The 22,331-nt window shown below is 34.7% G+C and overlaps 1 protein-coding gene across 5 annotated transcripts in view; it reads right to left on the minus strand.

Annotated features, from left to right (window-relative positions):
* The window catches only part of GAS2 (growth arrest specific 2), a 119,165-nt gene that overhangs the window by 85,487 nt on the left and 11,347 nt on the right, over positions 1-22,331 (minus strand). For all 5 annotated transcript variants that reach the window (XM_007174805.2, XM_057552044.1, XM_057552045.1 and 2 more), the window contains exon 3: positions 15,235-15,356. In XM_007174805.2, the coding sequence (XP_007174867.1) occupies positions 15,235-15,356 (122 nt within the window). The remainder of the gene's footprint in view (positions 1-15,234; positions 15,357-22,331) is intronic.

The raw sequence follows: 22,331 nt of genomic DNA on the forward strand, positions 1-22,331 counted from the left end.
TAATCTATTTAACCTTTTGGAACCTCAGGTCCATCATTTGTAACTTGTTATGAGAATTAAATGTTTGGGAAGGTGCCTAATACCAATCCTAGACCATAGTTTATCTCCAATTAATGTTACTTTTTTTTCAAATACATGTCTACTTTCAGTCTATTTTCAAGAAATACCCTGATGAGAGTTGAAAAATAGTTACATCATCACATCTGTAATTACTATAATAAGCTCACAAATACATAGGAAAAAATAAAAGAGGTGCTTTATATTTATATGGTGATTTAATTCCAATTTGTTTTTATCCAGCCTCTAATTTTGTTCATCATGCTGTGCATTCATCTTCGTTCTCCATACTCTAATCACAGTGGACTTTTCGAAAGGCAAATTTAGCTTCCCAGTGTTTTTTTTTTTAATTGTAGGTGAATATTTAATTTTATTTATTTATTTATTTTTGGCTGTGCTGGGTCTTCGTTTCTGTGCGAGGGCTTTCTCCAGTTGTGGCAAGCGGGGGCCATTCGTCATGGCGGTGCGCGGGCCTCTCACTACCGCGGCCTCTCCTGTTGCGGAGCACAGGCTCCAGACGCGCAGGCTCAGTAATTGTGGCTCACGGGCCCAGTTGCTCCGCGGCATGTGGGATCCTCCCAAACCAGGGCTTGAACCCGTGTCCCCTGCACCGGCAGGCAGACTCCCAACCACTGCGCCACCAGGGAAGCTCCCTTCCCAGTGTTTTTCGGATAAAGACAAAGCTCCTTATAATATGGCTTCCACAGGTTGTATTAGCCTGGTTCCTACCTACCGACCTAGCACCATGGTCCTTCACTGTCTTCTGTAGTCACACGAGCTTCTGTTCCCACTCCTGCATTCTCCCCATGCTCCCTCCCACCACACAGCCCTTACAGAGAACTGTCCTTTCTGCCCTTCCCATACCTCTTTGCCCAAATACCTCCCAATCCAGATGACAGATCACTTACCCCAAAACACCACCTCTCAAAACTTCTTTATAATTGCTTAAAATCCACAGTGTTCAAGGGCTCCTGCTGCCATGTTCCTGTGTGAGATTAACTGATTAGCAACTATCTCCCTCAGGACGGTTTAGTTCCATGAGGAATGGAACAGTGTCTGGTTTTGTTCACCATTTTATCCCCAGCACCTACTGAACAGTATTTACGGAATATTTGTTGGATAAATACAAGTCTGAGTGTAGCTAAGGCATATATTATGTCCAGCGAGGAGCAGCGGAATGGAGTGGTGACAAGCACAAACTTTGGAGCTAGACTGTCTGTGTTTGAATCCTGGATCTTGATTTACTAGTTATGTGACTTCAGGCACGTAAATCAACTTCACCTGTGAAATAATAATAGTGTCTACATCATAGGGTTGCTGTGAGGGACGTATGAGTTTATATGAAAAGTTCCTGAAATAATGCCTGACATGTAGTAAGGTTTTCTGTTTTGTTTTGTTTTGTTTTCTCACAAAATCAACTGTTTATTGATTTTTTTCTAAAATACTATACATTTAAAGAAACTCCTAAACTGAAAAGACTTGACAATTTTTGGTACATCTGTAGCAAAGGAATAAGGATTTCTGCTGGTAAGTTTTCGTGACAAACAGACACACATCCATTTTCCAAGCAAGACATGAAGCTCACTGGAAACATTGAATAAAATGCATAGCTTGTGATGGCGGCAGCCATTTCTCCAGTGTCTGAGTTACGCAAAATAAAGGCTTTCCCTCCCTCCCCTGCCCCATGATTACAGTGTAACTTCCTGCCCCAGCACGTCTGCTCCCTGATGACTATGGATGTTTAGAAGAGACCCTTGTGCTACAGAGTGAGACCCAGCTTTTGTTTGCTCACGAGGAATAAATATATGTTTGTTAGAAAACTGAAACAAAGAGAAGTTTTTAAAAAATGATATAAAGTTCAGCCTGCAGCTTCAACGACCTGTTGGGGATTTTAATGATCACTGAAACACATTGGCAGTCTCAAAAATATTCCTCATTTCCATTTTCATACCTTGCCATCTGGGATAACTATCAAGTTATTATATTTCTCCCCCAAACAGAACTTCCTTCTCTTAGTTCTGTCCCCTCATAATCGTAGTTTTTCAAACTTCAAAAAGCATAGTATAGCTTTTATTCTTTCCTCACCTCTTCCTACTGTGGCCAATAAGTCACCAAACCAGCTCACTGTTATTTTCTAATAAATATGTATTGAAATGTCCTGCCCCTTTCAATGTAGTATTGACACTCTTACTTTAAATCCTTTAATATCTCATGTATGAACAAATGCAGAAACTTCACAAAATATTCTTCCTATCTTTAACCTCAGATCTTTCTAACACAATCTGCACATCACCATCATCTTAATCTTTCTAAATTTAATGGTTTCAGTCTCCAGCTCACTGCCTAGGAAACAAGGATTCAAATGCTTAAGACTTGCAGCTATCAACTTAATCTGTCCATCTACAAAAAGTTCTCCCCATATACTCTTCACATCAATCAAGTTGGTCTATTCACCATCCCTAAGAATATCCTTACATGTTTCCAACTTCAATATTTGGTTCATTAACCACGAATTTACATTGTATTTGCTTTTTCTCTGTGTCCATCTATTTGCACCAGGTTTGGGCAATTCAAATTCTACTGCTTCCATGGAAACTTCTCTAAGCACTCCGACAAACTGACTTGTTTTCTGAGCCCCTATAGAATCTACTGTCTATATCAGTAGATGTCCATGTACAATGATGTGTTTCAATTGCTTAAGAGTTAAGTCTCCAGATGTTTGTGATTTAAAAAAAAAACAAAAAACTACCGATTTAACAGTTTAAAACTGAAAACCTTTTAAGGACTATGGCAATTAAGGCAGTCCCCCCGGCCCCTTACTCATTTGCTTATATTTTTTCTTGAGCAGAAATGAAAGGATTGGGGTGACAGGGAGCCCACAGCACACATAACCCTTGGGCACCCATGGGGGTATATTGCACAGTATGTAGGAACCCATGATCTTTCCTCAGTCTGACGCTTCCCCTGCCTTTTCAGCTGTAAAATAAAGCACGATCATCTACCCATTTCTTCATGTACAAAATCCTGGACCAATCTCCCTAACCATTCTATCTAATTCATCACCAAATCCTGCCAAGCCTGCCAGGTGTATATCTCAAAACCATCGACTTGTTTCTAGTACTACTGCTACCATCCTAGGATAAATTGTCATAATTTCTCACCTGACCTGGACAACAGCTTCCTAAGTGGGTCCTCAGTTCCATTTTCACCTTTCCTAATCCATTCTCTACACTGCTAATGTTATCTTTTCAAAAGATTTGATCATGTTCCTGTTCAATGGTATAATATTGTTCTTAAAATAGATGACAACATCCAACAAAACTTAGCTCTGGTCTCACCTCTTGATGCTCTAGTATTACATTTTAGTATCCAGACACTCATTTTCCTTTAGTTCCTCAAAGTCATCCTGCACCTCCACATTTGAGGGCTTTCATGTGTGCTATTTTCTGTATTCAAAACACTCAGTGTTCCCTCTCTACTTGGCTAATGCCCATTCCTACCTCAGAATTATAGAAAAGCCTTTCTACAAGACTAAGGTCTTCCTCTTACTTACTCATGTACTTGGACTTTCCCCTACTTAGTCATAACACAGCTGTAATTCACTGTTGACTTCATTATTAGCTTAAAGTTATTCTCCCTTCCCTGCTACTCCACAAATTACCTTGTCCTGCATATTTTAGGTGTCCAATAAATATTTATTGAATAATTGATAAAATGTCATCAATGTAATATATGTTATGGTGATACAAAGTTTGAGAACCATTGGTATATATCATTTATTGAGCACTTACCATTGATATCTGTATTTTTATATATTCATATTTTATTTTCTTAACTAGACTGTAAGCCCTTTGAGAGGTGACAGTAATGCTTTACTCTTCTTCTTTTTAGTTATCAGCATCTTGAACACAGTTATCACTCAATAAATATCTATTTGTTGAAAAATCTAGAACAGCATCTTTAAATGATCCTTTATATAGAGTGGTTAGGAATGGCCTCAGCCAAGAGATGACATTTGAACAGAGATGTGAAGGGAGTGAGGAACAAGTCATACATACATGTGAGGAAGGACTACCCTAAGAAGCTAGAAAAGCAAGTGCAAAGGCCCTGTGGTGGGTGGAACCTGCTTGTTGGGTTCAAAGAACAGCAAAGAAGCTAGTATGGCTGCAGCAAAGTGGGGTGAGGGGAAAGTCATAGGAAATTATACCAGATAGATAGCTGGGGAACAGAGCACACAGTGCTTATAGACTGTTAGAAAGATTTCGGGCTTTTACTGCAAGTGAGTCAAGGTGCCATTGGAGAATTTTGAGCTAGGAGTTGACATGATATGACTTAAGTTTTAAATTATCTGATGATTTAATCCATGTAAAAAGCTTACTTACTGACCTAGAGTAAGTACTTAGTAAATGTTCGCTTTATTATCATATCACATGATATTCATTTAGTCTGAGAAAAAAGATCAGACATTTACAATCTTTCAATCTTTAAACAATGCTTAAATATAGCAAATATGACAAATAGAATAAAATGTGGTGCTGTTGCTCTTATTAAATTATTAACATAATAAATTAATATAATTATATTATACCAATATAAATTATAATAATTTAATATAATTTATACATGTATATTTATACATATGTAAATGTACACATGGATTGCTACATTATTTCTTATATGGAGCAGTGATGCTAGCAAGGTATTCATTAGACAAGCAGCCTATACTGGTGTGAAATTAGACATGACTAGCCAAGTAGTATAAACATCAGATACATACTAGACAGCTTCATGAATGATATGTAATGCATTTTCAAACTGCTAAGTGAAACAATAGAAGGTATTCATGTAGTCAGCCCCCGAAAGCTTAAGATACAGTTGAAAAGCTCTATATACTGTAAACTCAATTACCTCATCTAAAAAACATTATGCCATTAGCCTGTAATATACCAGTACCACATACCTTGGACCACACACACATCAATATGGTGAGCACTTATATTTTAAATCACCAAGCAATCCCTAGACATGTTTAAATTAAAAAGAAACTCTTTTCCCCTGATTTTCAGTCCCTTAAAAAAGGCTCTTGTTATAAAATCTGTGAATGTTCTTCATTAAGAAATGGCATGCATAATCATCATTGATTGGTTTAAATGACCAGACTTTCTCCAAAGCATTTAGTAACAGCTCATTTTAAAATGATTAATTTTCTATTTTCCATGTGGTGAGAGTGACTTTCCTTGACATAATATTCTATATCCACAGAGCTTTGAAACAGCAGTGACCACAATTAGTGCTATCAAATATCATGAAAACACTTCCGCAGTTATACTGCTTTTACAATCTCGTCTTGCGCATGTGCCTGCATGCAGTTAAATGCAGTATGTAAGCGTGTAAGGGGAAGAGATGATGTCATCATGGAAAAATTTGATCAGGTTTGCTTTTATGCTCAGGGGGCAGTGTTCTGCTGGTGCTACGAAATCATGTAGATGAAAAATGTGTGTGTGCGTGTGTGTGTGTGTGTGTGTGTGTGTGAGCCTCCTTCTTCTAGTCCAGAATTTGTTTTAATTTTTTTCACGTTTTCTGGAATTTCAATTCAACATGTTTTATTTTTAGTCTTATGTTTCATATGTCTTTAATGCAGCCAACATTTACACTACTAAACAATAGCTTACACTTTGAACTTTTGAAACAGTTTTCAAAAACACTTTTGAAGGCAAGTCCTTTATCAGCAGATCCACATAAACTTGTAGGCTCTGAAACTTGGCAAATTTCTAGATTAAATGCTGCCACCTGGCCTTTCTCCTTCTCCCCCTCACTCTGGATTTTGGGGATTCTCAGCAGAGCATTAGAATAGGGCTAGAAATACCCTCTCTCACATCTCTTAGCACAAAGAGCTCATCAGAAACAAACTCCAATGTGAAAAGAACATTAGAACTTGGGGAAAAAAATGACTTGCTTTTGCTCATGTAAAAAGGTCAGCAGCTACTGGTCTACAAGAAGTAAGAAAGAAGGTAAACATAATAATAATAAAATTTATTTTACTCTCTTGCAATTTGAGGGAAATTCTGAAATAATTCTGATTCTTGTCATTTGCTTCTTTTATGTAAAAAGCTGACTCAAACATGAGTGCTTGTCACAAAGGTTAATTCTATGCTTTGCACATGGTTATTTTTCATTTGGCGATACAAGGATCTATACACTTGTCCAAATAATTATAAGTATGTAAAGCCAAAATGTAGTTGAACTTCTGACTCCATCTACAGATAATTGAACAAACTTTATACTGTTTTTAGTAATTTTCCCAAAGAACCTCAGCCTGCCTTTATAGACACTGGCTTTCTTCACCACCCACCAAAAGAATTATACAATAAGAGGAAGACTGGCAATTCTTCTATGATTCATTGAGAACAATCAAATGAGAATAATTTAGATTCTGACTTTGTAGTAATAAAAAGTAAGATTAAACAACGTAATAATGTATGGGTACTAGACATGGTCAAATGAATGTACTGAAATCCACTTAAAAACCATTGCAATAGGCCCATATAAGTGTACACTGGGCACAGCCATTATTTTACAAAGCAGGTATTATTATTTTTATTATTATTTTTAATTTGTATACCTTTTGATCTAGGAATTAGATGAGACATACTCAAAATAATGTTTTAAAAACTCTGTGTATGAAAACTTGTCAGTATATTTTACTATATGTTTTAAGTTCTATTCTAAATTTAGCCACATAATAAAATATTGCCTTTCTCTTTTTTAATCTGTGACTGCTTAAAATTCCTTTCTTCCAAATCATTTTGTATGCTTGATCTGAACATCTATGTACTACCACATGCATATATTCTCCCTGATAGAGAGTAAATTCCTTGAGTAGACTGTGTCTTTGTCATACCTTTTCTCACCACCAACAGGTATGCACATAAATATACAGAGTAAATAACATCATCTCCTGTTCCTAGCATATACTCATCAATCATCTATCAAATTTCAAAATGACATGTATAAGTAGGACTCAATTATCATGAAATATTTGTAGTTCATAATATTCTATATTATTAAAGATTGATAAAATGATGAACTTGTTACCCTTTATGACTTTTTAAATTTTCTTTTTGAGCTATCCACTGGTGAATAAAATAACACGTTTTTTGGAAAGCTAATAGCAGTATTTATTGCTCATGTTCCTAAACACTGGAATTCTCTGATTCCCTCCTGCAGTTTTACAGAAACTGTACTTTTACCTTGGTTGGTACATAGTGTTTTGGTAGATGACTAATTAGGGGCTGAGAAGAAACAATAGTTCTTATATTCCCATTTCACTCACCAACTATTTTACTGGGCAAAAGAGGCAGTTACTGGGAAAAAGATGTAAAAAAAGAAAAGAAAGAAACATGGTGATTCCATCTTTACGGCTCCTTCAGTAATTGAAAAACACAACCCTTAATTGCTGTAACAATACCTCATTTCAGGTCAAAACTCTCTCTTGAGAACCTATTCCATGAAAGGCCTACAATTATTCTTCTTCCTAATTCTCAATGGTGAGCAAATTCATAAAACTACTGGTTATCACTCATCTCATCCTTATTTTACAGGAACTATGGCAAACATTACAAACAGGCCTTGAAAAGTAGTCCCCAAACTAAATAAAACATTTGGATATTAATATGATTATTTCTATCATCATTTTTTTACCTTTAGATAATGCTCTGAACTCAAATAATAAATGTATCATGTGACTATCTAATAACATCTACAATTACCTAAATGACCGACCTCCTCCAGCATTCATTTACTAACTAGTTTAGACCTCCACGGTCTATTGCTTCAGCCAGTCTCTTGTCAGTACTTTTAATGTCCTCAGATCCTTGTTCTTCCCCTGCACCACCCTAAAATTCTCTAATCTGTTTTCTCCATTACTTAAAAAGTCAACTTTGTTCCATATGATTTTGCACATCAAAGACTTCTGAGCTAAGCAAAACCAGCAGAGGGAGGAATTTCCAACTCGATAAGAATAAAAGTCTTCAGGATTAAAAATCGTTTCATAACAACATCTGGATCTACAAGTAAATGTCTGCATTCGTCCATTTATTCACTCATTCATTTATTTATTCATCCAAAACGTGTCAACTGAGCACTTATATGCCAGCTATTATGATGGACCTATATGTGAATAAAACACAAGCCATGTCCTCAAGGATCTTAGAGTCTAGTAAAGGAGTAAAGAAAGAACAAGACAAGAAAACAACTAAATATAACAATAGGGTACAGGTGCTCTAACAGCTGAGAGACAATTTGTAGACCCTGAGCCCAGTGAATGAAATGAGTGCTGATCTCAAGTCTTTACTGTAAAGCTTCCTTCTTATAAAAGAGACCTCAACTGTTTACTATGCATTAGGGAAAGGGAAATGCCTTGTGGGGATCAGGTGATAGATGGATATATGACCTAAGTCCACATTACACTATGACTATTGTGCCTTCCTGAATGTGTATTTGGCATGGATATTCTCAGCAACTGTCAGAATTTTTATTACCTGATACAGGGACTAAATTCATATTTGACAGAAGGACCAAATAAAATATCACAATTTTGAAAAAATCAGAGATTCACACTACTATCAATGACTGGAACATTGCAAAGAAAGTAATTTCCATCATATCTCCATTCCATTTAAGGCCATATATAAGACTGATGGGACGCAAAGAACAGTGGGGAAATTATAATGAAGTAACAGTTTCAATCATAGTTGTTCCAGATGTGGTCTTTTCATTGAAGTATATGAACAAATATCCTGGTACTTGGCATGCATCTACTGATATGGAAGATGCAATTTTCTTAATCCTAATAAATAGAAAACTCCAGAAGCAGTTTACATTTACTTGACAAAAATAACAGAACACTTACTATCCTGCATATCAGCTCCAGCTCTGTGACATAACCTACAGGGACTATGGGGATTTCAACATCCCACAAAATACCAAACTCTTCTACTATATCATAATATTTTGCTGATTTGATATTGAAGAGCAGGAATAGTAGGCAAACTAGATTACTTCATAAAATACATGCATTCTAGTGGGTGTAAGATAAATCCTATGAGAATCCAGGAAGGGGGCTTTGCCAACTAAGTAAAGTTTCTGGGGCCAGTAGTGGAAGCCATGTAGGAACATTGCCTTTTTTGTAAAGGATATCATGTAAGTGTTCCTAGCTTGCTATGGTTGTTTGATGGAGGTTGATTCCCTGTCTCGGGATACTAATGACCATGAAACTTGAACAGTTTATAATGAACTTAGCTCCAGATAATTAACTTGACCATATTTTTAGTTGTGCCCAGCAACACTCTATCATGGAGTAGAAGTGTAACCTATGGAATTAGTTCAATCAGTCCTGACGATCCAGATGAATTCCACAAGCACATCATTCACTCCCTATCCTGCTCACTTTTCACACTCCTTTTTTTTCTCAGCCTGCACATAGAGTCCATATCAAGTCCCCTATGACTAGCTGACAAAGGGTGAAAAAAAAGTCAAGAACCTTTTTATATCATTCTACATTATACACTAACATTTACTGCTATAGCGTTTAAGCCCCATTTAGGTATATCCCTGTAATACGGTATAGAACAGAAAAAACTGCCAATGATAAAAAACATTAACCAAGACATTTCATTGTCTCTGAGCTAGAGAAGTCGGGACAAGAGAATTTAATTTTATAATGGGGAATAATTTATTTTAATATATTTAAAACTTGAAGATATTTATTTCTTTTAATTCCTAGGAATTGGACTTTATCACTAACTTTCCTATTTTTTTCATCTCTCCTCAATCCCAGGCAGAGAAATAACCCATCAAAAAAATCATTTATTTCCATATCATTCCACCTATATTCCCTCCCTCTTATCATGATTCACTCTGTTGGTTTAATCTTGGCAATACATTTGCATTTCAAAATCATGGATTTCTTAAGGAATATACTATTATTTTAGCTGTATAGCTAGATACAAATGCCCGTAGATTAATCACAGCTGAGATTTTCTTTTCAAGAAAAACCTTTTACCACTTCTACCATACTTTCTTGTTCTGTCAGAGACACCAGCAGTACACACAAACTTTTGGATTTCTCTGAATTTAATCTTGGTAAGATGTTCTCTCAAAAAAAATTTTGAGGGGAAAAACTCTGATCTTTATGTCTTATTTAATTCCTGGATGGCACAACATCCTGAGGTATTGCTATCTCACAGCTCAGAGAACTAGGTTTTCTTGATGGGCAAACATACTATGGGCCTTCTATCTGACTAGGATGTTCTTTCCCACAAACAAGGGCTGGATTCTACATTTAGACGGTGAATGTTCAGTTCCTTCCTTAGAGCATAATGTAGCATTCTACTAAGTAACAGAACTTCTTTTTTTTTTTCTTTTCCCTTCATGTACTTCAAACCTGATCTAACCCACTCTTTGAAGTCAAAGGAAACTCTGAACCCAGGGAAACTCTGATGTCTGGGGTAGAGACTCTTAAGATAAATGAGACAAACAGATAGGAATGTTAGGAGAAAAAGAGAGGTTGAATCCTTTGAGTATTTTGCACCATGTTGATGCCCCAGTGGTTCAGAAAATCGTGTATACAAATCAGCAAGTCATGATTGGGAAAAAGAACAGAGTAATTATACAATAGCAAGTGAACTCTCTAGACCAGGATATGAAAGTTCATACAACAATGTAGCAATTATTTTGATTGGAGACGCCAAGTAACTAAGGGTCAAAAGGCATAAAACCTAAGCTTGAACTTATCACTTGTTTTGGTTTTCTCATCCCAATAGGATATTGGAAAGATTAATAGTTTAGATTTTTGCCTTTAAAGTTCCTCAGCTCTGGGAATATTAACATTTATATTTGTAATAAATTGATCGTATTATGGTACATGTAAAGTAATCAAAATCAAACTACACATTAAATTGCTGCAATCTGGTCTCAAGTACTTGTAACCCAACTATGGCCTAACTCTGTGAAATCTCTGCATTGCTTCCATGCAAAATGAGAAAATGCACAGGCTAAGATTAACTACTTAAAGCTAAAAACATAGAGAGGCTATTTTTTAAATTGATCCATTGATGCTTGGAAAGAAAGAATCATAGGATATAATTTATTTTCATTCAGGGTATTTTATCAAGTCAGAACAGGCTATGAGTCATGCATTTATAACTAAAATATTAAATATGTAAACTATCCAACATATTTATTAAATTTACTTGCAAATATTCATAGTGTTTAAATCACTCTTAACACAGACATACTTCACACATACCAGACATAACTTACTCGCTCTAAAGTATTTACACAGCTGTAAAATCCCCAAATTAACTATCAATCAGGAAAAGTAAAAATATTGCTATGAGAACAAGAATATGAGATTTAAGCAGCTGGAAAAGAATTACAAAGGACTTCCTATAACGTGACTTTAGATGAGATCAAGTTTGCCGTTGATTTTTTTTTTTAAGTAATTTTGTTTTAACATCTTTCTAAACATAACAGTTTCACTAATTCAGCAAAGTAATTGGCCAACTCATCTATCTTCACCACTATTGTCCCTAAATTTCAAAATGTCCAGGTGGAAAATAATTACTTACATACACACGTAAGCAAACAATATTGTGATCTTAATATTGTAACCTCCAATTTGAAAGTCTCCTTTTTTCCTAAAGGAAATAGTCAATGTAAACCCAACTATGTGGGTCTTAGAAAATCTATTCTGGTTTAAATTTAGATTTAATAATAACAAAATATTGTAGAATATCATATAACATCTATTTCTGTTTATAGACAAAGATGGACTGAAGACCATGACTCTTGAGAAAATTATATTTATGAACAATAATAGCCATGAAGATATTAGCCATTTGGCTTTTCATCTTTTGAAAAATTTCTCATAAAATGCAAAAAAGAAAAACTAGCTGTCTTTTCATTTTTCATAAAGTTAAGCACATGCTATTTTGATTTAAGCTGCACTGGAAGTAAGTTGTGAAATATATGAATTTTGCCAAGGACACAGAAGGCAATTTAGTCAAGAGTAATTGTGTCAACTTCTAACTCAGAGTAAATTTGATTTTTTGAGCATTGAAAGTTAGGTCATAGTGGGGTTTTTTAAACCTACACTTGTTTAATAATGATGGTTGAATTTATATACTAAAACATTTATCATAATCAAAATACTACTTGAGTTTTTTATTCAATTAAACAAATGGCTTAGGGTCAATAAATTACTTCAGGTTTAATAAAACCTTGCTGTAGTTTTACTCACTTTGAAAGGAAAATTTCCTCTGTTTCTTTTTATGTTTTACAGTTTTATTATAAAACTAATATAATTTGAAATAAATGTGTCAAAGGAAACAGCAAGCAAACTCCTGATTCATACCTATCCTCAATATTACATATTACTATGGAGATTTGGGGCAAATGTATCAATACATATATTTGCATATAGTAGCTATCACATTAACTATAAACTTTTACAAGGTACTTATTTTTTTCTTCTAGTTTCCTCTAGTTAATCTAAAATTCTCATCAGGATCTCTTAACTCAAATGCATAAGAGAGGTAATATTTACCAATAGTCTTTTTTGTGTAATGCTCTTTGGCAGGCATAGATGCATAATTATTAATCTTATTTTAAAGATAAGAAAACTAAGGCTCAGATACATCCACTCAATAAATAATAAAACTAGAACCCAAGCAAAATGTGTTCAACATCAAAGCCTTTATGCAATAGACTAGTGCTTTGTGGGCTGTCTTACACTTGACAGTCTTATAATTCTATTCAGGGATCTTAACTTCTGCTTTAAAAAGCAAAAGTTGACAAAATAAACAAAATCAGAAAACTGTGCCTTAGTAGAGTTGTTTATTCTTTGTTACTAGGAAGGATTCAAGATCTTAATATGGAGGCAATGAGCTCTTTTTCCTTAACAATAAATAATACAAATAGAGGTTGCAGGACCTATACAATATTAAGATAATGCTTTCAAAAATCTGGTCACAACCCTTTTTTTCCCTCTGTTAATTATTTTAGAGTGAATTTTCTATGCAAATTGTCCTCCTACTATGCGTTATGTTTTCTCATTAGTGAACTGAAGTAAAAGCCAGTTACATTACAACGGAAGACACAGCAGAAGAATAACCAGTTTCCTAACAGTCCTAACATTGTCTGCATTTTCATAAGCGATCTCTTCGTGTCTAAGCTACGCATAGTGAATCAAAGTGAGAGAGCATTAGACTTGGAAAGAGGACGTCTACGTCAAGTTCTTGCTCTGTCACTTACTAGCTGCGTGATCGTTCATAAATCATTTAGTCTGCATCTAAATGCAGGAAAAAAAAAAAGAGCTCAGTGGTTCCCAAACTTTGCTGCACATCAGATTCACCTGCAGAGCTTTTTAGACATCCCAATCCCCAGGTCCTTCTCCATAGGGATTAAACCAGAATGTTCAGGTAAAGGAGCCAGGCCCCATAGTTTTTAAAGATCTTCAGGTGATTCCTCTGCACAGCAAGGTTTGGGAGCCACCGAGTTAATTAACATTTTCACAGAGCTGCTTTTATTTTTTTATTTTTAAAATTTTTAAATTTAAAATTTTTTTTAAAACATCTCTATTGGAGTATAATTGCTTTACAATGGTGTGTTAGTTTCTGCTTTATAACAAAGTGAATCAGCTATACATATACATATATCCCCATATCTCCTCCCTATCCCACCCCTGTAGGTGGTCACAAAGCACCAAGCTGATCTCCCTGTGCTATGTGGCTTCTTCCCACTAGCTATCTATTTTACATTTGGTAGTGTATATATGTCCATGCCACTCTCTCACTTCGTCCCAGCTTACCCTTCCCCCTCCCCATGTCCTCAAGTCCATTCTCTCTGTCTGCGTCATTATTCCTCTCCTGTTTTTAAGATGGAAAAAAAAATGAAGAGGCTTTGTATGTTATGTAATACTTTACAGAGCGATATAAAATATTATCCCCAAACTAACTACAACGCTATAAAAAGAAACCCATTGTTTCAGGGAGCTTTATCTTTTGTTTAGATTTTAGTTCGGTAATCATAAAGAAATTTGACATAAATAATCAGTTCTATTTTTTTTTTTGCCAGAGTTGCAGAAAATTTAACAGCTTTTCCTTTTTCTTTTTAGCTGTCTTCAACAATATTTTAACCTCATTTTTTCTTACCTCTTTTTCTTCTGTCTAAAATTAAGAAAAGTAAAAAAAAAATAAAATTAAGAAAAGTGTCATCTACCTTGTTCCTTTCAAAAAATATCAAACACCACACTTTTATTATGTGTTTATAATAACCAGGAAAAATATTAGAACGATGTGCAGAAAGGAAATATGAGCAGTCAGAAAGAAAATAATTTGTTCAAAGTTACTTAGTTCAATATACTACTTACTTAAAAGGAGCAAAGTATTACACACTCCAGATATTTTGTTCCAGTATTCAGCCATAATAATCTATCTGGAAACAAAGACCTATTCAGTAAATCTTTCTTGGCCAGATTTTGTTCGTTGCCTGATGACGTAAGTTATTTCTCTGTTAAAATTTTAATCAATAGGGGGCTTCCCTGGTGGCGCAGTGGTTAGGAATCCGCCTGCCAATGCAGGGAACACGGGTTCTTGCCCCGGTCCGGGAAGATCCCACATGCCGCGGAGTGGCTGGGCCCGTGAGCCACAACTACTGAGCCTGCGCGTCTGGAGCCTGTGCTCCGCAACGGGAGAGGCCACGATAGTGAGAGAACCGCGCACCGCGACGAAGAGTGGCCCCCGCTCGCCGCAACTGGAGAAAGCCCTCGCACAGAAACGAGGACCCAACACGGCCAAAAATAAATAAATAAGTTAAAAAAAAATAAATTTTAATCAATATATCAGATTCAACCAGTTTATATACAGCGTTTGTTTTGTATTAATACCATCAACTTCCATAACCTTCATTTAATTAGACTTATTGAAAGGGTTATGTAATGTATGTAATTAGAGTGCAAGTAACACGTTATCTAATTAAAAAGCACCCTCTGTGTTTCATTGTTAATAGAGGACTTAATGCATCCATTCACAACAAAATCCTCAAACTCAATTCATAAGCTACTACAAATGTAATCCACCACCTGCCAGCGACTGATTTTGCCTTGGGATCTTTTACCTTGGCGGGCTTGTTAACATCCATGCTCTCTTTGAATTTCTCCTGCACAGTTTCTGCAAGTCGACAGAGCAAGGCACCATTATCCAATTTCTCCATGAAAGTTTCTGCCGTAATCTCCTTCCCTGCAATAACAAAAAGGAGCATTATAAAAACACAATCATTCCCCAACCCAAATGTGACATTCATGCCAACATATGCAGTTTTTATCACCAAAATTCCAATTCTAGCTGAGTTACGTATCTGAGATAGAAATCACTGGAAAGAATGGTTTCTTTGGAATTTTATGTGTTTCAGTTACTTTGGCCTGTAAGGCAAGAGCATAAAGCAAAACCGGTATTTTGTGTTGTGTATACGTCTTTCATCACAAGAACTCCATAGCTCCCCTTTAATATAAAATAGAGCCATAGTATATCAAAAATCAACCACCATTGGCAATTTTAAGAGTGTGGCCAATGCATAAAACCACATCTCTAAATTCCATTGAGTTTGTTTTCCTGATGAAGATAATACGGGTAAAATTAATGCAAGTAAGAAACTCTCTATAAGAAAACACTACACCTCTAACCACTCTTCTCCTTCCTGATGCAGTGCTTGAACTGTGGAATTATTAGGTTCAGATCTCTCTGCTTTTTTTTGGTCTTCTCACAACCACTCACAGCTTCAATTACTGCTCTTATGAACATGATTCACAGTTGTCCATCCCTGACATTTTATTGGTTAAAAGTTATTTTTCTTCTTTCTTATATGCTCCCAAAGTATATTTTCTTTCTTCTTTTACTTTGTAACAGCTTTATTGGGATATAATTCACATCCCTTACAATTCACCTCTTTCAAGTGTATAATTCAATGACTTTTAGTATATACACAGAGTTGTGCAATTACCACCACAGTCAATGTTAGTACATTTTTATCACTCCCCAAAGAAACTGTACCCTTTAACTATCACTCCCAATGGCTCCATTCCCCACCTCCCAGGCTCTATAACATCATTAATTTCTGTTTTGTATGTTCCTCAAAACTCCTTTCCCTAAGCTCTCTCCTTTTGTTGTAATTCTCTAAGTTTCAGAATATTTTATTTCCCTGTCTTAATTTCCTATAACTTATTAGTCATAAGTCCTGTAGATTCATGCTTCCTGCTGTTTCTAGAACTATAATCTTAATTTAAAAAGTTAATGATCTGATACCTCTGATACCTAAACTCTAGCAGCAAGAACAATGGCTAGTCCTCGTATCCTCAATGTCTGCCTCCAGAACATACCATAATCACTGCTAAAATTAATATTGCTAAACACCACCCTCACTGAGCCAAACTTCACCTTTATTGCATAGTCCCTAATCTTCTCCTCTACGTAAAAGATGAAACAAACCCACTTTAACCCAATATCCAGAGTCCTCTCATATGCCGCTAATCCACCTTTCTACTCTAACTTGCTTACACCCTGCTCCTTGGTCTGCACTCTGCCTTCCCAGTTCCAGAGCGGATCTTCCCGTTTCCACTCCCACGCCTTGGCCCAGGCATGGCCCCTTCCTGTAACAGCCCCCTATCTTCTATCTGCCTGGCCACGTTCTACTTTCCCTTTAAACAGAAATCCAGAAAGAGATTCTCCCAGTGTACATCAATCTCCTTCCTATATGGTCATACTCAGGAGTATCACTCACTCTGGCACTCATCAAACTTCTTCTATGGCTAATAACATGCTTTGTACAAAGTTCCTGTCGTCACCAGTACATTAGAAACCTCTTGAGGTATATTGTTTTTTGTGTGTGTTACTACAGAGGTAAGCATAATGTTACTTACATAGAAGGCACCTAGTAAACATGTTCAGTGAGCACATGAATTGACAAATGAAGAAACAAACTCTTGGAAAACTTTGAGAAAATGTTGGGTATTATTTCTGTGAAAAGTAGTTGTTAAAGCAAAAAGAAAAAGAGGAGGTATTTTAAAGTTTTATACTGAGAGTCATAGGATTACCTTTTATCTTAAGAAAAATGCATGCAGCTCAATTCCATGAACACTTAAGATAAATGTAAACCAACTGGAACAACAGATATACTACTGGCTTCAAGTTAAACTCACAATATCTAATATATTTGGTTTTTAAGAAACATCTGTTTGAAATGATTTTTTTACAGTTTGGGGGGAAGGGCAGGTGAAGGAGGAAAAAGAATTACTTTTTTTATGTTCTTTTTTCCCTACTGGATAGTTCACATTTTAGCCCTCAGTTAGGATAATGACTTCTGCAGGTGGCAAAACATCAGTAGCTCTAAGTACTCACCACAGAGGTAGCCTATACAGAGCTATTATTATTTCAAAATTGTATGCAGCTCAACTCAATTAAGGAATGAAAGTAATAGTCTCAAGATACAAAAAAGCCAGCACAACAGAATTTGAATTATGCATTCACCACATTGGCTTGCATTTTCTAATGATAATAAGAAAGTTATTTACAAACAAGCATAAAAATAAATATTAGAAATATTTTTTAAATTATCAGTTACATTTCAAGGTAAAGAAGGTAAACTTTACCTAAACTGTTGAATGATTCCTTTATAAATTACTTATAAGATTTTCTACATTTGGAAGAGGTCTTTAGGTATTATTTCATTAAGCTATTTGAAAATTTAAAGATTCTTTTCATAATGTCAAGTGAGGAGATGATTACAATAAATTTAAAAGAACTCGTAAATTGTAAAAAGAAAAATGGCTTTCATTAAAAAGTCATTAGCAATTTACCAAAAGGAATGATTTTTACTTTTTCTGCTTTATACCTGAACAATTTTTTGTTATCCTGCTTTTCATGAATACTTGAGGAATTTAACATTGAACATCTGTACCTAATGAAAAATATATTAGGTCTCAGCTTTCAATTCTGTATATTTTATAGCTCCAAAAGGTGGGATTTTTTTTTTTTTTTTTTTTTTTTTGGCTAAAGCAGACACTATTACATACTTTATGGTTGAAATGTACTGACTCAAATGAAGGAAAAATGCAAGACAGAGAATTTTTTTAAAACCTTCATATGTAACATTTTCCATCCAATGATTAAGAATCATAAAATATACATTTTAAGTGTACTGTATAATTTTAAGAAATCAGTTATAATCCTTATATGGGATGATATATTATCATACTCTTTATTCCATTAATATTACCAAAAGTATATAAAAAACTGAATATAAAGTTGGCTGAATTTAATCATGACGAATCCATCAGAATAGGCTATGAATTACTAATTACAATTTCTCAAGTGAAAGCTATACACAGTTCAATCTCTGTCAGACAGAACCAGATCTTCTTTAATATAAATTGTGTAGCTGGGTTGAGACATTAGACTATAAATGCTAGAAACAGTAGGATTCTAGTACCATAGAATCATTTCTTCCCCAGTCCCATCTTTCCACGTTTTTGGTATATTTAGTGAAAGAAGGGGCAATGAACAAACATAATTAAATCACCTTGGAGTGCCGACCCATACTGGGTTGTCTTTATTATTGACTTGAAGGTCAACCCAAAATAGCCAAGTCTAGAAAGAATATCTTTACTTCCTGGGTTCATAATTGTGACCTTAGATCTTCACATCATCAATTCAGTCATGATTGACAGCTTGCCAGTAGACAGAGATCAGGTGGTTTGGTTAAGTATTGTGATAAGTCATTTCCTCTTAAAATATGAGGATACAATGATATGAAATAATCATGTACCTGAAATATTTTGTCAGGTAACTAAAATCAACACCCATACTTGTACATACAAGTGTATTCCTCCCAGAAATGTAGGCTTGCCATAATTTCCATAAAGATTATCCCTTTTATCTTCTACTTTGCTAGGAAAGAATGTTTTCCTCCTAGTAAGTTAGCAGTACTACACTCAGTTTCCTAAAGATATGGCAACATCTAATAATGATATTTAACATTTGAGTTCTTACTATATGCCAAGCACTTTACATGTATTCATGTTTTTAATCTTTTTACAAAACTGCGAAGTGAGTGCTTCTGTTATATCCATTTTACAGATGATGAAATTGATGTATTTAGGTTAAATGACTTGCTTAAGCTCACACAGTGAATCTGGCTCTTTAACCCAAGAAGTCTAGGTTTAGAGTCTATGTTTTTAGCCACCACTCTTGGTTAGTTAGATCAGTATTTGCTGGATACACAAATGACTGTTTTCTATAACAATGCATTCTCTCTAATGCAGTTGTCTTTTTCTTTGTAGAAAATCTACAGGTTTTTTCTCTCTAGAAACTCCTTCAGAAAAAAACAAAACAGTGTAGGGCTGAAGACAGTGGTGCTGAGAAATGAATAGCAAGCCACCTTGCTGATGATTGGAGAATGACCAAGAATAGCATTCAGGCATGCTCTGTTATGTAGCCTGATTCACTGCATAAGAAAACTAGTATATTTTATCTATAAGGGTGATCTAGATATGATCAAACTCTACTCCAATCTCCACTGTACCTCTCAATCACAGTCTATTTCTCCAATTAGAGAACTCGAAGCAACTCATCTGCTATCTTAACTCAAATTAGTCAGTGTTTTAAGACTGAAATATAAAGGTTGTGAGATAGGAAATGATTGATTATATCCAGAAACCCTAGATCAGCACCTGCTCCACACTGATTCAGAGTCTACCCTGCATTTGTATCAAGAAAAGACAAAGTTGGTTCTGTTGGAAAAGTTGGGTAAAAAACATTAGGGTGTAACTGCTCTGAAAGGTGTCAATTTGTGAACATAGACTTGATTCTTTAAACTTTTGAACTAGCATAAGACACCACCTTTCCTAAGAAATTTTTATTGACTACATCAAGAATATGAGAAGTCTGCAGGACAAGTATCCAGTAAAAGGACTTTAAGAAAAAAGAAAAGAGAGCTGTTCCAAACTCATTACACAGCAGCAACTCCAGTAAATAGGTGCTTAACTTTCTAATGCTAAAAATAGGTTTTTTTAGAAATAACTGAAATAAGGAAAACATTACATATTGATCATATTATGCATATAACAACTGAATTTTCCTTTATGTGCATGTAGGAAAGTCAGAGAAAGGGACAATCACCATAACATCAACTGTCATAATGCATTTCTAAATATTAGTAAAATCAATTTAGCTTAACTTGATTTGTAATACATTTTTTGATTTATTCAAATTCCCTGCATATATCCAAACACATATGCCTACCTCTTAACGATCTAAAATCCTTAAGACCAATATCAATTTCTGTGATGCTTAACAACTACAATCTTTTCTCAAAATTATACTCCCATGTGATTCATGTAGTGTTATTAAACAAATACTAATTGAAGATAAAGGTCATTTTCAAATGATTAAAGAAACACAAAATAAATAAACAATCTGAGAACATCTATGTTAGTATATTCATTTCAAAATTAAACCAACAACAGTCTTCAATAGTCCTCCAACAATCATGAAATGTGTAGAACGTGCCTCATCTATATGAATGATGGGTAGTTGCTATAATCTGGGACTGTTAATTTAATTACATGCTGTTTATTCAAAGTAACAAGTTTTTCTCCAAGACTTATTTGTATTATCATTTGATGTTCAAATATGTCCTAAGGACATAGTTAATTAACAAATGGGCAATAGCTAGTTCATGAACAAAAATAACAAAACAGAAAGCCTAAAATAAAAATTAAATGTGTACATTTAATGTATAGCAGGGGACAATGGCCAGAGAAATGTTTTAGAGGCAAGATTCTCTTGATTCAGGTTTCTTTTGCTGTCTTTTCTGAATGTTGGTCATAAAACTCCATAGTGTCAACTATTATCAATAGAAAACATGCTTGGACTACAAAGATATGTAAGTAGTCAGTAAATATCACAGGATGATTTTCTCATGACTGGTATGCTACCGCATAAACAAATCCCAACCATCATGACAATTTATTTAACTCAACTAGTTAACTTATAAGATAGTTTTTATATTCTAATATATAAATTTTAGTTAGTCTAAAAATTTGCTATTGCAAATTTGCTATTGCTGCTTTAATTTTATGCTGAGGAATCTAAAGCCCTATTATTGTTACTGATTAAGTAAGTATATAGTACTTGAAAATTACAGTATTATGCCTTCATATTTGGCATGAATGTGAATATTGGTCTATGAACCAATGAAATAATTTTCTTCTCTATCAAATAATTTTTATCCACCAAAAAATCTGAATACAAAGTGAGCGTTCTTTAAAAAATTCCACCTTTCAATTGACATTTTACATGTAGGGCCAGAAATACCTGAATTTAGAATATCATTACTACTTTTTTTGAAAGGCAAAAAAGGAAAAAAAGTTACATTTTAGTCAAGTATTGCTAGAAAGAAATAGGAAATCTTTCCACAAGTAAGGTCCACACTACAATGGCAAAGTCTAGTTAAAAGCTTTAATTTAGTATGTGAATTTCCACCTCACCAAAAAATTCAGATACTTTATCTAGAGACCAGATCAACTTTGAAACTACCTTCAAGATATCTCTAACCTTCAGGTAGATAAAAATGGAGAATTGAAATAGAGCTGTATAATAAAAATTTGCAAATATTTCTGAGGCAACAAAATGACCAGTAAGAGTTTTAAAATTTACTTTAACGACTCCATTTCTAAAATATGTGAATACTAAATGTATCTGTTATGTGTAGTAAAAATATCTTGTCACATAGCCATACATTTTTTTCTCTCGTGCTTATTATCACCATTCTAGTACATAACATATTTTCTTACCTCTGAATGTTTTACCACTTTAAATAACCTCAAGCTATTGGTCTACTTTCCAAGTTACCATGAGGATATTTACTTGAAATCTATCATCTACCTACTTTTATGAATTCAAGTTAACAGAAAGTGGCACTTTACTATATTTTGACATTCTTTCAAGATTTCTTTTCTGAGAAAATTTCACAAGCCATCAGTTGCTTCTGTGTTACCAATAACTGGCATTAAGAACATTAGCCTTTTTATTCTTTAAAAGAAAGATTATTCATTTACGTAAACTGTTTTCTCCTTGTTTATACATATTGATGATTTCAAACTGGGTCTCAAGAGATGGATTTCTTGGAAACTTAGACTTTTGGAACTGGAATGGACATTA

This window comes from Balaenoptera acutorostrata, chromosome 9 (assembly GCF_949987535.1).
Source record: "Balaenoptera acutorostrata chromosome 9, mBalAcu1.1, whole genome shotgun sequence".
In the NCBI taxonomy this organism is placed as follows: Eukaryota; Metazoa; Chordata; class Mammalia; order Artiodactyla; family Balaenopteridae; genus Balaenoptera; species Balaenoptera acutorostrata.